Source organism: Asparagus officinalis, chromosome 4 (assembly GCF_001876935.1).
Source record: "Asparagus officinalis chromosome 4, Aspof.V1, whole genome shotgun sequence".
NCBI lineage: Eukaryota > Viridiplantae > Streptophyta > Magnoliopsida > Asparagales > Asparagaceae > Asparagus > Asparagus officinalis.
In genome coordinates this window covers 65,040,065-65,056,536 of record NC_033797.1, presented here as the reverse complement: position 1 = coordinate 65,056,536, position 16,472 = coordinate 65,040,065, and the positions used below count along the sequence as shown (strand labels likewise).

The following is a 16,472-nucleotide window of genomic DNA, read 5'->3' as shown; positions in this document are numbered from 1 at the left end:
TGCTTGTTTGTAATATGAACTATTGAGAGTATTTCTATAATTTTTGAGACATTAAAGGTGTTAACTGTAAATTTTAAATTCTTCACATGTTCCTGTTAATTTCTTGATCTTATGTTTCTTGTTTTAAGTTTTGAAACGTCAGAATATTTTTTTTATAATTTAGACTTTTGAAGACATTTTGTGCAGTTTTAAAACTTTTAGGTTTTTTTAATAATTCTTCATGTATTACGGTAAGCTAGGTACATATAATTTCTTTATCTTAATAAACTAATACTCTAAAGATATTTTATATATTTTATTAATATTATTTTTAAAATTATTGAATTATAGACGGTTCACGTGGGATTAGGATAGGATATAATTATGATTAGTATATATTCAGATTTAAATAAAATATTCAAAATAGTGAAGGATGTAATTATGATTAGTGTTTGGTAGCAAACATACCCATTATTCTCTCTTTCTTTTCCTTTCCAATAGAGTACACCATAAACGTAGGAAATAAGCAACACGACTAATAACAGCACTCCATAACATCAAATATGATCTACAATTTCATCTAAAGACGAGATTGAGAAGGACCAAAATCCTTGTAAAACAAACTACAAAACTTTTCCATCTTACTACTTGGAAGCCTGATAAGCACACCAACTCCTTTATCAACCCCTGGAGACAACATAACAACTTTTGTTTTTGGATCCGGCACGGGGCAGAAATACTTGGGCTTGCCCCATTCGAACTCCATCTCTCCAAAATCTAGCTTCCACCAAGATGTCACAATAACATCGCCGATCGGAAACCTTACACTTACTTGGCATGAGTCTATCGCTGATCGAATGTATTCATCGGTTATTCTCGCGACGCCCTCGCTAACCATTTTCACTATATTCGGAAATGGACTCGTATCAAGATCTCTGCACGTCGCTTTTGCATATGCGTAAAATACACCATTCCCCGCGTATGATGAGGGGAGGTTCGGTTGGATTTTGCGTCTGATGTCCACTGCGTAAAGCAGAGTGGACGTTTTATTTTCATCAGGTCCGTAGGTGGCGAGAGACTTGCATTTCCAAATATAAGCAGCCACTACATTGAAATTGGTAATTATCTTCGGATCTAATGTATTCCCAGCCCTTGCCTTCTCTTTTAGGGTAGAAATGTCTTTGGAGCTCAAGTGGAATTGTTTGAATTCATGGTCTTCGGGAGGAGATTTGCGCGTTGGTAGCATTTTGACTATTTCTTCTAATTTCACGTATTCAGGATGTGAGAATGTGACACGTGGAGGAGATCTGGCGGCTAAGAGCTCGCGATTGGTGTAAGGTGTTATAGCTAAACGTTGGTTGGAGATGAGGCAGGCAAGGTTTAGAAAGAAAGTTAGGAAGCCGACTCCGTCCATTGCAGCATGGTTCAGTGAGACGCCAAATGCATAGCTACCACATTTGAATAATGTAGCCTACAAAAGTTTAGCAATAATTAGTACATGTGATCAAAAGAAGAATACCTAATCTCAAACATAATTCTACCCTTTAAAAGGAAGAATAATTAATGACCCATTTCTCTGAATATTAGATAAATCTCTCTTGCTCCATCTAAAATATATATAAATCTTTCCATGAGAAAGAGAGAGAGAGAAAGAGTATGAATACACACACATACATACATATACATATATACGTACATACATACACACACACCTACATATATATAAATAGATATGCTTGGTATCAAGCCTGAACTTGATGCTTGGTAATGAGGTGACACATCCTAATCCACTCATTCTCATTAATCAACCCATATACACCCATGCGAATGTGGTCCCACTTTAAGTGGGTGGATGGGAATGAGCCACCTCACTACTAAGTATTAAGTTTGGCTTTAGGTATCAAGCATACCCATATTACTCATGTGTGTATGTGTGTATTATTTAATGGGTATGCTTTGTACAAAGCATCAAATTTGGTACTTGATAGTGAGGTGATGATCACTTCTCATCCACTCAATTAATTATCCAATCTATGTCACCCATGTGAATGTGATCCCCTTTTTAAATAAATAGATGAGAATGAGACACTTCACTTCCCAGCACACATTTAGTACTTGGTACCAAACAAACAAACAAACACACAAACACACGCGCGCGCGCGCACACACACATATGAGAAAAATGGATAACCTTGCTACCAATGATAAATTTAGTCCTTAGTAGTGATGTGGCAAAAGCTTAACCACTCATTTTAGTGTCTACACTTGAAAATGATGCTCTCCGACCCATATGCAATGGTCCGTCTTTGACTGTATGGGGTGCGTGTGTGTGTGAATAACTTGTATGCTTGGTACCAAATATAAAATTGATGTTTAGTAATAAGATGACTCATTCTCATCAACTTATTTGAAGAAGGGGATCACATTCACATGGGTAACCATGGGTTGGATAATTGATTGAGTACATGAAAAATGATTACCTCACTACCAAGCACCAAATTTGATACTTAGTGCCGAACATACCCATTATATATATGCATGTGTTTGAGTATATGACTTCATTATTATAAACTATACTTTTTTTCTAATACTTTTCAAGTCATCTTTAATTGGGTTATTTGCAAATTGACCCCCTACACTGCCGCCCAATTACGGATAGACCCTCATGTCATTCCAATTTTGTAGATAGACCCCAAACTAAAATTTTCTAACGTTTGTAACCTTAGGATAACTACTTCTCAAAAATAATTTCCTATTTCTCTAAGCCTAAAACAACCAAAAACTTTCGCTCAGGGGTTCTATTTGCAACAACAGAAGTATAGGGCTAGCTGGGGCTATGCACAAATATCAGACGATATTACAGGGGTTCTGTCTGCAAGCAACCCTAAAGATTCTTTATGTCACGTTGAGCTATTTGTTTATAAGTCTGGATACATATATTTATAAATCAGATTTTAAACATGTGGACAAATTGCACCTATTTTCGTGAATATGTTTCTTTTGCTTTTGCATGGCTCTAGCCTTAAGCCCCAAACATGCTCCTTAATGAAGTCGTTTTTACGTGACAGATGACAATGGTCACGTATGATTCACCATTTCACCTCTTGTCTTGTTTTGCATGAAGAACAAATATGCTTCCACTGGGACTTCTAAATATTAAAGATACAATATTTGGCTAATATATATAACGGGGAACCGCTGCTCTTTATACCTGAATCGCGAAAAGGGGCCTTTCTTCAAGCTCATGAGTAAGCTCCGGCATCGGAATAAGCTGCAAGAACGCAGGATTCGGATATAACTCGCCAAGGTCTTCTAACTTGAGCTCGCTCGACGCCATGACATAGCTCACCCCTGCACCGTCACAGTCGATCTCCTGCCTCCCCTTCTCATCATACTTCAATCTCCCTGCAAGAAAATCATAATGAACGAGAGCTTTCTCCATCCCCGACCGAATCATTTCCATGACTAAATCCAGAGTATATCCCGGCTTGGCCGAGAAAAATGTGACGGTTTTGACATGGAAGTTTAGGAGTTGGTCTATGTTTGATAAGAACAAGGATCTTCTCTCTGTTTGCTCTTTGGGATGTATTGTTGAGGAGTTGTGTAGGGTGATCTTGAGATCTTGGTTGAAAAAAGATCCCATGTTTTCCCCTCTCCTTTTGGGTGTCTAGCTAGGGTTTTTGATTCTTATGTACAAAACTGTTTTCGGTGAAGCTCTACTTATAGAGGCAAATATAAGTACGTAAGATGTTGGTATGAGTAGAGGGTTACGCAAAATGGCAATATGTGGTATGAGTAGAGGGTTACGCAAAATGGCAATATGGAGACAGCTGGAGATCAGAAGTAGGTGAATTTTAATGTAATTGGTTAGTAGCTAATTAAGTTGGGACCTACGTGATGGGCGTACATGATTGATCATGCTGGAGCGGAAACATGGAGCTGTACGTATATTAATATTGATGTGATTTGTAAACTTTTAGGGAGTTAGTTGGGGCGGTTATGGTGCACGTTAGCAGGCGATTTTTCTCCTGCTAACTTACGCCCACGCCGAGTTTCAATGGTGAGAAAGAAGAAAGAGCAGTGGGGTTAAGATCCTTGGCATTGGTTTGAGATCATCGATCTCGAATTCTCTCATGTTTGAAGATCAATCTGATAGTGGAGCAGCTGAAATCGAAGATGGTGATAGTTTGATCATGAGATCGACTGGTCCTAAGGGAGGCAAGAAAAGCAAATCAATAGCGGAAATTCTCTCAAATTCTTTAAATGATCCTGTTCAAGCTGTTCCTGTTACAAATTTGAGTGGAATTCAAGATCGTCATCTTTATCAATCTGATAGTGGAGCTGCTGAAATCGAAGATGGTGATAGTTTGATCATGGGATCGACTGGTCCTAAGGGAGGCAAGAAAAGCAAATCAATGGCGGAAATTCTCTCAAATTCTTTAAATGATCTGTTCAAGCTGTTCCTGTTACAAATTTGAGTGGAATTCAAGATCGTCATCTTTGTAAGTCTCCTCTAGCTTGTAATATTCCCTCTGGTAGAGTTTCTTGGGCTGAAGAATCTGAATTGGAATCCTCTGTTTCTTCATTGATTTCATCTTCAAAAGTTGAACAAGTTCTTTTGAATGCCAATTTTAAAATGAATAAGGAATCTGTTTCTTTGAGGTTGAAAGAGAGAAATAATGGCTTAAATGAGCATACTAGTACTGATTTTCCTCCATTAGACAAATCTAAAGATTCAACTTACGAGAATAATCAAGAAAAGTACAAAGATACTACTCAAGATCATCAAAAGCCTGTCAGGAGCTGGTCTAGTCTTTTTTCAGATAATAGAAAACCTGGTAGTGGCATGGTTCTAAATTTTGTGCATTCTGTGAGCAAAGATGAAGTTGTTTTTGATGAGGAAGAATGGAATGAGGGTGCTTCTTTGTGGAAGTTCTCTTTAATTGGACAGGTAATGGGATTAAACATTAGATTTAAAGCTATGGAGAACTATATTAGGAAAGTTTGGCCTCACATTCCAGAAATTTGTCTCCTTAAGGCTGGTCTCTTTCTATTCAAATTCAAAAATAATGAGGAGATGAATGATATCCTTAGCCTGGGTCCTTGGTTTATTGGCTCCAAACCTATCCTCTTGAAGCCGTGGTCTATTGGAGAGGATATTGGTAGAACTAATGAGTGTACATATCCCTTATGGATTCAATTACCAGCATTGAAATTAAATTTGTGGAATCAGAAAAGTATCAGCAAGATTATCAATGTAATAGGCAAGCCCATCACTATAGACAAACTTACTACCAACAGGCAGCGGTTGGCCTATGCAAGAGTTCTGGTTGAGGTTTCTATGCCCTCTCCTCTCCATGATCAAATAACAATTCAGGGTCCAAATAGAAAGCATTACAAGCAAAAAGGTGATATATGAATACAAGCCTAGGTGGTGTGAATTGTGTAAAAATGTTGGTCATGACACAACTTTCTGTAAAAAGAATCCTAGAGTCCAAAGATGGGTGCCTAAGCATAATATAGCTCCTGGAAAGAATATTCCCCTCTCCCAGGGCCATGTGAATGATGCTATTAAGCAAAACTCATTTGATTCAACTAAAGCTGGAGAGAATATAGATCAGATATCAATGCATAAAGTTTTACATGCAAATAACAAATCTGTTACAGGGAATTCAATTGTGCAGGAGCCTGTGCATGTTGTGCATGCTTTAAAGGCTGATGACAATTTTAAAGTTAAGAGTTATGGTGAACAAGAACCTGTGCAAGTCGGGAATGTTTTGAAGGCTGATGGCAGATTTGAAATAGGAGGCTCTAGTGAGCAGGAGTTTGTGCATGTTGTGCACGTTTCACAGTCAGATAGTAGAATTAAAGCTGGGAAAAATGTTAAACAAATGTCAACACATGTTGGGCATCTTTCCACTCATCAGAAACCTGGATTTGTGCTATCTAAGCATGGTCTTCTATATATGCAAGGAGATGCTAATGACAATAAAGCTATGCTTGCTAATAGAGGTTCATGTATCACTGAGCCTGTGCAAGTACAGAATTTAACAAGTGCATCTGATAATTCATGGTCTATAATTCAAAAGAAGAAGCTAAAGAGTTCTATTAGACCTGACAACTCTTTTGCTCATCTAGAGACCTTGGTTACTGACCCCTCTACAAGCAATAGAGGGGTTTTATTTCAATAATGAACTTTTCATTTTGGAATGTTAGGGGACTGAATAAGTCCTCTAGGCAACATTTGGTGAAACAATATATATCTCAATATCTTCTCTCTTATTTGGCTTTGCTGGAGACAAAGATTAAAGCTAGTAAACTTCCTAAAGTTGTCAGAAAAGTAGTAAATGGCTGGAATTGGTTATCCAACTCAAGTCAAGATAGGAAAACAAGAATTCTGATCTTATGGAATCCTAATATTTTATATGTAAATATGGTTCATCTCTCTGATCAATTTATAACCTGCTCAGTCAAATCCTTGGATGGGAGATTTGATGGTGTCATTTCTACAATCTATGGGTTTAATCAAATGGCTAATTTAAAGGATATCTATCAATCAGTTGGCAACTCACCTTGGCTTTTGTGTGGGAACTTTAATTCAGTGATTAGTAATGAAGAGAAATTAGGAGGTTCTTTACTCTCTGATATTGATCTAAATGATTTCAGGGAATTTATCTTTGACTGCAAGCTTAACCATCTGAAAACTATAGGAAGCTTTTATACATGGAATAACAAACAAGACTCATCCTCGAGAATTTGGTGCAGGTTTGACAGAGCCTTGATAAATGATGTATGGTTGAATAATTTTAACTCAAGTCAAGTTGAGTTCCTTACCCCCAACTTTTTAGATCATTCTCCTGCTCTAGTTTCAGTTTACGAGGATTGTGTGTAGGGTAAAAGGCCTTTTAAATTCTTTGATATGTGGATAAAACATGAAAAATTCCTCCCTGCTATTGCTAGTATATGACAGTCTAATGTTGTTGGTTACAAAATATACTCTGTGTGCACTAAGCTGAAAATTTTGAGAGGTGTTCTCAAGGATTTAAACAATAGGCATTTCTGCAATATTAGTGTAAGGACCATAAACTTTGATACTAGTTAAAATAAATTTTTTAATATTTTAAAATATTTAATTATGATTTTTAAAAGATTATTTATATTTTTCTTGAATTTCTATAATTTTCTATGATTTAAAGTCTAAGTTTTATATTTATTTAAATGATATTAATATTATAAATTAATTTTATGCGGTGAAAATTTATAGAATTTATCTGTTGAGTTATCGATGCTGTTACATGTCATTTTGAATAATACGTTGTATTATTTTTATTATTACGTATATTTTTGTATAATACGTTGTATTATTAATTACATATTATTTGTACAATTAGTTATATTATTTCTACTATTACATATTATTTGTCGTATTAGTATAACTGGTACGTTTTACTGTGTATATAATTATCCCATAATTATTTGATTTTAAATATAATTAAATATATTTTTATTATTAATTATTCTCATTTAATTGTACAATATGTGTATATTTCGACTATTTCGTATCAACTATTGTATTAGTATAACATGTACGTTTTTAATTGTAGATAATTATTTCATAATTAGTTTAATTTTTAAGTATCCGTAATTAATTATTTTAATTATTTTAGTTAAATACCTAAACCCTAACCCTAATTACAATCATATATATATTTATACCCCTCTCTCTCTCTCTCTCTTATTCATTTATCTCAGCCGCCTCACCCCTTTCTCTCTCTTCTCTCTCTCTCCTCTCTCTCTCTATTCATTTTCTCTCTCCCGCACCCAGATCCAACGCCGCTGTCCCCGACGATCGCCACTCCGCACATCACCGCCTCCACCATTACCCTCATTCACCACCGCACCATCATCTCCTCTTCCTTCCGCCCGATCAAGCGCCAACACGGACCCCTAACACAGCTGCCTTTACCACGCCATGCCCTCACATCACCGCCTGAGTTCACCCCACCTGGCCCCCCCGTCGTCCTCCGCCCACAGCTTCTTCGCAGCCCTGAGCCCGACGCTTCCCGTCGCCAGCCTCTTTCCCCGATCAGACCTGTCCACCGCCTGAGCCCTAGCCAAGCTCCGCCCTGCCCCTTCCTGTTTTGGCCAGCCCCAGTCGACCTCCCCCGACACTGCCTCCTCGTCACCACGCCGCCGCCCGAAGAACTCCACCAGGCGCGCCCCACCGCCTCTCCTGCAGCCCCGGACGAACGCCTCCAAACTCACGCCCAGCCAAAGCCCCCACTCCCCACCCATACCACCAGTTCACCGCCCTTCGCTGCATCCCCTCACCCACGCGCACCACACCCCGTCCGTCCCCTGTCCTCCTCCGACCAGCAACAACCTAGCTCGGCCTCCTCCTCTGGCCAGCCGCACCCCTCACGCTGGTTCTGTCCTCTCACCGTCAGCTCGAGTTTCGCCATTGCACCCGCCCGAACAGCCCCTTCGCGCCGCTGCCTTCCCCAGCGACCAATCCTCATCATCGACAACTTCAGATCCAGCCCGTCTCCAACCCCTCCTCTCGAGCTCGTCGTGCCGCTGCTCAAACTCGACGTCGCCGATAGCAGCCCTCACCACGGCGAGTCAGATACGAGTCGTCCCTTGTTTAGATCCGCCATCAGCGTTAAATCATTCGACACAACCCGAGGCAAGATCCCGCCTCTCATTGTTATTTCAATAATTATTAATTATATGTGTAGGTTAGTTTTAATATAATTATCTGCGTGGGTTGTTTGCTGAATAATATTGATTAAATCATAGTTATGTGATAAATAGTATTTTTGAAATAATGATAATGAAGTGAAAGAATTTATTTTGATAATGGAATCATTTTAGAGAATTTATAATATTTAAAAAGAACTTATTTTTTAGAATAGTAATTATTTTAGAATAATAATTGATGAGAAATAATTTTAAAGAATTTATTCTATAAAAGAGAATATTTTGGATTATTATAATGAGAAATAATTTTAAAAGAAATTATTTTGGAAAATGAATTATTTTCGGAATTACATAGTTGCTGTTCATGATTACATTTTATGTTTGTGAATATTTTACTGTAATCGATATGTCATGATGTGGTTGCGTGAAATTAATATTATTATTATTATCGCCTTGTTGTGTTTGAGAACCTTAGTAGTTCATGACTTAGTGGCCTTGTGCGTCATGAATAAACCTAGTGACATGTGTGGGTGTGTTGACTGAGTTTAGGTGGTGAACCCTAGTTTCAATGAGAATTATGGTTGATTTAGAAAAATGATAAGAGTGGGGATGAGGAAGTCCATGTTCATGTGATCGGATATAGCTATTGATGTATCTTCCAGGCTCGCCCCATGATCTAGTGTAGCTTGGGGTTAGTTTGTTGGGTCAAAGTGAAGCCAGTGTAGTCACTTTGGTTCGTGAATTTGATATTCACCCGGGTTTTGCTTGAGTTCGAACCAGGCTGAAAACGGATTGCGTGTAGCCCTCTGACCGATCCAGTGTAGCGGCATATTGGGTGCACGTAGAGGATTTGTGAACAGTCAGTTATCCGATGATATGAGTGTTGACTCTGTGTGAGATGTAGACCAGTGAGTTGAGATAGGATGGCTAGTTACATGACCTCGATTCTTGGCTTAATATGATTCTTGTGAGATGTAGGCCAGTTGTGTTGTTCTTTTCATACATAGATCGGGATTAATATTTAATTATCTACAATTTGAGACATATGGTATATACATGAGGGTTTCCTTGTTTGGATTATTTCGCTCGACGTACTACGTCTCATGTTGTAGATTTTTAGCTATTAATTTTATCTAATGTATGTCCATGTTACTTGAATGATTAGACTGATCGCTAGCTGCATGATCTCGTTACCTGATCGATTTTGGATGCTTTATGTTTATCATGTTTTAGTAGTGTTTTCGCATGTTGATTTTGTCAGATTTTTAGTTGCACGTTCTTTTGTCATTTCTATTATCGTATTGTTTTCCGTTTTGGTTTTTTTTATTCTATTTGTTTCGTGGGGTCTTGCCATGTGCCATACACGCTAACGTACACTTGTTTTCTCTGGTGTACGTCAGACTTAGAGGAAGAACAGGTTCAGCTGGGAGATCGCCAGGAGCCGAAAGATTCTCGGTAGAAGTGCCTTGTAGATGAAGCAGAAGAACAAGTTAAAGTTTAGTTATTCCTTTCAATTTATTTTCGTAGCATTTTCTTTTCCACCTGATCATTGTATTTTATATTCTCTAGTATTTCATTCAGATAGTTTTTGTATAAGGGCACGTTTGACCTGTTTTATTATGTCTCGGATGTTATTCCATTTGTGATATGTATTATTTTATTCTGTGTTATTCATTATATTCTTGCTATATGTGATCGGGGACCTGTGACTTCACATTGTATTTATTTTTAGACGCTTAGCGTATTGGATTGAGAAGAAAAGAAAAAGAAAGAGAAAAAAAGATAGTGTATATTCCTTCTCAATCTAATACGTCGCGGGCTTGTTCACGTTATGATTCTCCTGGTATTTTGGGAAGCGGGGCGTGACAATTAGTGAGCAAGGTTCAAGAGCTAGACAAGCTCCAGATGTAGCACAGGAAATTCTCCAGACTAATCCTCTTAGCCAATCATTCATCAACAAGGAAAAAGAATACTTAGCAGTGTACAATAGGTTGCTTGATTGTGAAATGTCCTTCCTTCAACAAAAAGCCAGGATTAATTGGAGCATCAAAGAGACAAATGTACCAGGTTTTTCCATTCAATGATTAAACTGAAAAGGAATCAAAATAAGATTTTGGTTCTCTACAATAATCTGGGTCAAAGGTTAACTGATGGAGATGATATTGTCAATGAATTTGTATCTAATTACAAGAATCTTATGGGAAAAGAGGTTAGTACTTTTAAACCAGATATGCAAATTATCAAATCTGGTCCCTGTTAGACAGTCTCTCAAGCCAATATCCTTTAAAAATCTATCTCCAAGGAGGAAATTAGAGAAGCTGTCTTCTCCATGCCTGAGAATAAATCACCTGGCCCGGATCGATATGGTGTATCTTTCTTAAAATAAGCATGGCCAATTATAAGAGAGGAAGTCACTCTTGCTATTGAGGAATTTTTTAAATCTGGCAAGTTACTAGGTATGGTTAACTCAACTTCTATAACACTTATTTCTAAAGTGCCATGCCCAAAAATTCCATCTGATTTTAGACCTATTTCCTGTTGTAATTGTCTTTACAAGTTTATATCAAAGATCTTGGCAAATAGGATAAAATCAATTATGGGTTTCTTGGTGAATGAAGCCCAAAATGCTTTTGTAAAAGGTAGACAAATAACAAGTAATATCTTGTTAGCACATGAGTTAGCCAAGGATTACAGTAAGAAGCATATTTCTTCAAGAGTTAAGTTAAATGTGGATATTAAGAAGGCATTTGACACTATCAGTTGGAAGTTTTTGAATGAAATGCTCAAGGGCTTGGGTTTTCCTACAGTGATGATTAACTGGATCATGTCCTGTATATCTAGCCCTAAATTTTCTATTTCCATCAATGGTTCACTTCATGGCTATTTCAAGGGTGAGCGTGGACTTAGACAGGGTGATCCTCTCTCTCCCTATCTTTTTATTTTGGGAATGGAATATCTCTCAAGAAGTTTAGATCTGCTCAAGCATGATAGACTCTTCAAATTTCACCCCAGGTGTGGTAAGTTAAAATTCACTCATCTGGTCTTCGCTGACGATCTACTTCTCTTTAATAGAGGTGATATATACTCAGTGGAAAAACTTCACCAGTGTGTTGAAAACCTTAGTAAAATCTCTGGATTGGAGGCAAATACAAGCAAATGCTCTGTCTTTTTTGGGGGAGTTGATGATAATATCAAAGACTCTATCATAAATCTCCTGGGTTTCACTGAGGGAGCATTTCCAGTTAGATACTTAGGTGTTCCTTTAGTGTGCAAAAGGCTTTCCTATGAGGATTGTAGCTCACTCATTAGCAAAGTTTCAGGCCAACTTCAAAAGTGGTTGAAGCACAATAATCTCACCTATGCGGGAAGGCTACAAGTCATTAGGAGTATTATTATGGGAGTTCAAGTTTACTGGTCATCTAACTATACTCTTCCTATCAAAGTTACCCGCAAAATTGATCAACTATGTAGGGGCTTCTTATGGGGAAAAACCAACCAATCTTCTAAAATGCCTCTTGTTGCTTGGGAAAATGTTTGTATGGGTAGAAAGAGGGGAGGTTTAGGTGTTTACTCTGCTACAACTTGGAATTTGGCGGCAACTTTAAAAATCCTATGGCAAATCCATACTAACAAGGAGTCTCTTTGGATCAAGTAGGTTCATGGGACTTACTTGAGACGCAATGATATATGGCATGTGATTGCAAAAAGTAGTGACTTCTGGATGTGGAAACAAATCATGAAAGCAAGAGATAGAGCTGCTCTCTCCTGTGGGGGAATTAATAATCTGTTACAATTGCTGAATGCTTGCTACAGGAATTCAAAGTTTCATATCTCAGCTTTATACCATGCTCTGTTACCAGTTACTCAGCAAGTGCCATGGCATTGCACTGTTTGGGATCAATTGTGCTATCCTAAATATTTTTTTATAAGTTGGCTTGCTGTCTTGAATAAATTACTTACCAAAGACAGATTGATGAAGAGAGGGATAACAAATGTTGGTTCATGCTGCTTGTGTTTAGGAACTGAACTGGAAAACAGAAATCATCTATTCTTTTCCTGTAGCTACTCTTAAGAGGTTTGGAATGGCATAATGTGTTGGCTTCAATTTACCTGGAAATCATGTGAGTGGAATCTTATCTTGGAGTGGTTTTGTACAAAGCTAAGAGAGAAATGTTTCAAGCAAGGAATCAAAAGAATGGCATTTACTGCTGCAATTTATAGTATCTGGACTGAGAGAAATCTCATAATTTTTCAACAGGAGCAAAGAACTACAGCTCAATTGATTAAGAGAATTAAGATGGACATTCTATCTGCTGTCCTTAATTCACAAATTCAGGAGGAGAATCGGGACTGGTTACTATCTTTGTGAAACCTGAGGCTGAAACTATTCCCTGTAGTTTCTAGCTTTGAAGCTCCTCCATGTAGATAATATTGCTTTGCTGTGGAGATCTGTGCACATGTCTGGTTGTGTACAGGTCTATCTAGTTGTGTACATGATTATCTGATTCAGATAATATTGTTGGAAGTATACATGAGTGCCTGGTTCAGATAGATTATCAGTAAGGAACCATATAGAGAAGAAGAAGCTACTACTTGGAGTTGGTTCAAGAGAAAAATTTGAGGATATGCAAAATAGTTATGTGCAGGTTTTGTAATATGTTTCTTAGTTTTTGCTATAGCTCAGTCTTGAGCATTAACTATACGTTTTGGTTTGTTATCTCAATTACATATACATGTTCTTGAGATTCTTGATGTACAAAACTTTACATATTGGAGATGAATAAAATTTTTCATTTACCAAAAAAAATATTGATGTGCTTTATCTTAACTAGATATTATTACGGGAGTTCTCTTTTCCTACGTTTATTAATTAAATTGAAATTGAATCACATCAGTGTCATATATATATATATATATATATATATATATTCATATATATATATATATATATATATATATATATATATATAAAAAAAGGAAATCTATACACTTTTATTAATAAAATATTATTTTTATCCACCAACTCATCACATCTCATCTTCTTTCTTACTTTTAAAAATAAACCAAACACAAGAAATGAGTCACATCATTCAACTCATCTCATCTCATCTTTAAAAATCAATCACATCATCCAATAATATTGTGACAACTCATCTCATCTCATTAACATTTCATTTCTACCAATTTCCTCAAAAAAACCAAGGAAATTGATTTCCTTAAGTGTGTGTCACATTATCCAATAATATAATGATAACTCATCTCATCTCATCTATTTTCTTATTTTTAAGAATGAACCAAACACATGAAAAGAACCTATTATAAGAAATAGGTTTCTTATAATACATTTCCTTTTTTTTTTAACCAACCAAACAACCTCAAAACAAGTTTTCTTAAAAAATCACTTACGTCATCCAATAACATGGTGACAACTCATCTCATCTCATCTCCTATTCTTTTATTTCCTTCTTTTTTTAGCCAACCAAACAACCATAATACAAGTTTTCTTATTCTTTGATTTCCCACTTTTTTTAGGCAAACAAACAGCCCCCTAAGAAATTTCCTTCTAACAAAAACTTCAATGGCATGTTTACATTAGAAACTAGAAATACTTGTTGAGATTATTCTTGTATTTTAAGCCCGTAAGATGACGACAAAAAAATATAGAAGAATGAATATCTTGATAACGACATAATGATGAACAGGAGCAAAACAGCTAGCAAGGGACAATGAATTACAGTCGACTATAGGCGGCGACTGTTGGGAAATAGCTCCGGTCAGTGTGCTATCGCCGGCCACTGTTCTGGGCAGACTTTGTATCAGGCTGGTTTGTTTGGGAATACTTTTGTATTTGAGATTTTACTTTATTTGAGTTTTTCATAAGGTCTACTATTATGAGAAGAGTTTACGAGAGTTGCATATTGTAATAGAGAGAAAGCGAGAAACTAAGGAGAGAAATTTAGGGTTTGAGAGATATTAATTAATTTTAGTGGGATCGATAGAGGCGGATTCATCAAGAACATAGGAAATTTTGTATCTTTGTTATCTCTAGTAAAAAAACTCAACTCTCTTCTAATGGATGTAGGCGATTTCCTAACTACATAAATCTCGTCTCTATGCTCTTGTTTTCTTTTCTATTATGGTATTTTCTTTTCTCTTTAGTTCGAATGGGTTTCTCAAAAATTTTCACATTGTCAAAAAAAAATTTCACATTATCAAATGCTCAATCTATGAAGAAGGAGAAGATCTAATCGAATGTTTTGGTGGCACGTTTGTAGGTTATACTTTTGCATAGAACGTCAATTGGTGCACAACAATTAGTGTTGGATTGTGATGGGTGTGCACCAATAACACTAAACTGAACTACAATCTTTGACACGTCTTAACAAAAAAATTAGAGCGGATCTCCTAGGTGCACGTTAGCAGGCGATTTTCCCTGCTAACTTGTGCCCCCGCTGAGGTTTGAATATGGTAAAAAAGAAGAGGAAAAATGAGAAAAAATTCTAGAAATTGGATTAAGAGCGGCAAATTCATGCTTGTCTTCATCAGAGGATCCTACTGAAGCTAGTTTTGATGTTGATGACGAAGGATCCCCTTCAGATCTAATGGGATCAACTGGTCCAAAGGGAGAGAAGAAGAAGGTTTTAATGTCGGATCTCTTGAATTCTGATCCAGGTCCTGTTCTTTTCTCTTCTTAGATAGCTGGTCCTCAATCTCATTGAAAACTTGGTATGTCTCCATGTCCTCAATCTATTGAAGTAATTCTTTGAAAAATTCTTGGGTTGAAGAAGTAGAATCTACTGCTCCTCTTTCGTATCAACATCAGAATTTGATTCCTGCTAGTAATCTTGATAGATCAATGAATTCTGCATGGAATCTTGAAACTAATCATTTAGTTCTTGATTCTGTTCCTGTGGAAATAATTAATGATAGTGTTAAGATTACTAAGTCTGCAAATATTTCTCTTAATGAGAATATACTGAATTCTGTACGGAATCTTGAAAATGATTTTGTTCCATTGGAAGTGACTGATGATAGCGTTATGACTTCAAATCTTGCTAAAGCTTCCATTAATGAGAATTCAAAGATCCCTGATGTACCTTCTAGAGATCAAGATACTGCTAAGATGAAAAGTTGAGCCAGTCTTTTCTCAGACAACAGGAAGTTAGGATCTAGGATGAATCTGAATTTTGTGTCTCCTAATTCTAAAGATGTTGTAATTTTTGATGAGGAAGAGTGGAATGAATGCAATGCAATGTGGCAGTTCTCTTTAATTGGACAAGTATTGGGGTTAAATGTCAAATTTAAAGCCATGGAGAATTTTGTGCACAAAGTTTGGGCTCGTTGGGTCATCCCTGAGATTAGCATTCTTAAACAAGGGGTATTCCTATTCAAATTCAAAAATCAGATGGAGATGGATGATATTCTTGTGAATGGACCGTGGGTTTTTGGTTCAAGGCCTCTTATACTAAAGACATGGTAAAATGAAGAAGGAATTGATAAAATAAATGCATGTATCTATCCGCTATGGATTCACTTTCCAGGATTAAGGCTGAATATATGGAATTCTAGAGGCCTAAGTAAAATAGCCAGCTTAATTAGCAGGCCTATTGCAACTGACAAGCTAACGGCTAATAGACAAAGATTGGCCTATGCAAGAGTTCTTGTTGAAGTACATATGCCTTCTCCCCTACCTAACCACATTGTTATACAAGGTCCTAATGGTATGATGGTTAAACAAAGGGTGATTTATGAATTCAAACTAAATGGTGTGAAAACAGTAAGACAGTGGGTCA

At 36.9% G+C, this 16,472-nt stretch overlaps 1 protein-coding gene across 1 annotated transcript; it reads right to left on the bottom strand.

Annotated features, from left to right (window-relative positions):
• On the bottom strand, nucleotides 484–3,609 carry LOC109835988 (shikimate O-hydroxycinnamoyltransferase-like). Its single transcript, XM_020403939.1, has 2 exons — nucleotides 3,191–3,609; nucleotides 484–1,450 (listed from the first exon to the last, which is right to left on the bottom strand). Exons 1-2 carry the CDS (start codon nucleotides 3,440–3,442, stop codon nucleotides 560–562), a joined length of 1,143 nt encoding a protein of 380 aa, XP_020259528.1. The 5' UTR covers nucleotides 3,443–3,609; the 3' UTR covers nucleotides 484–559.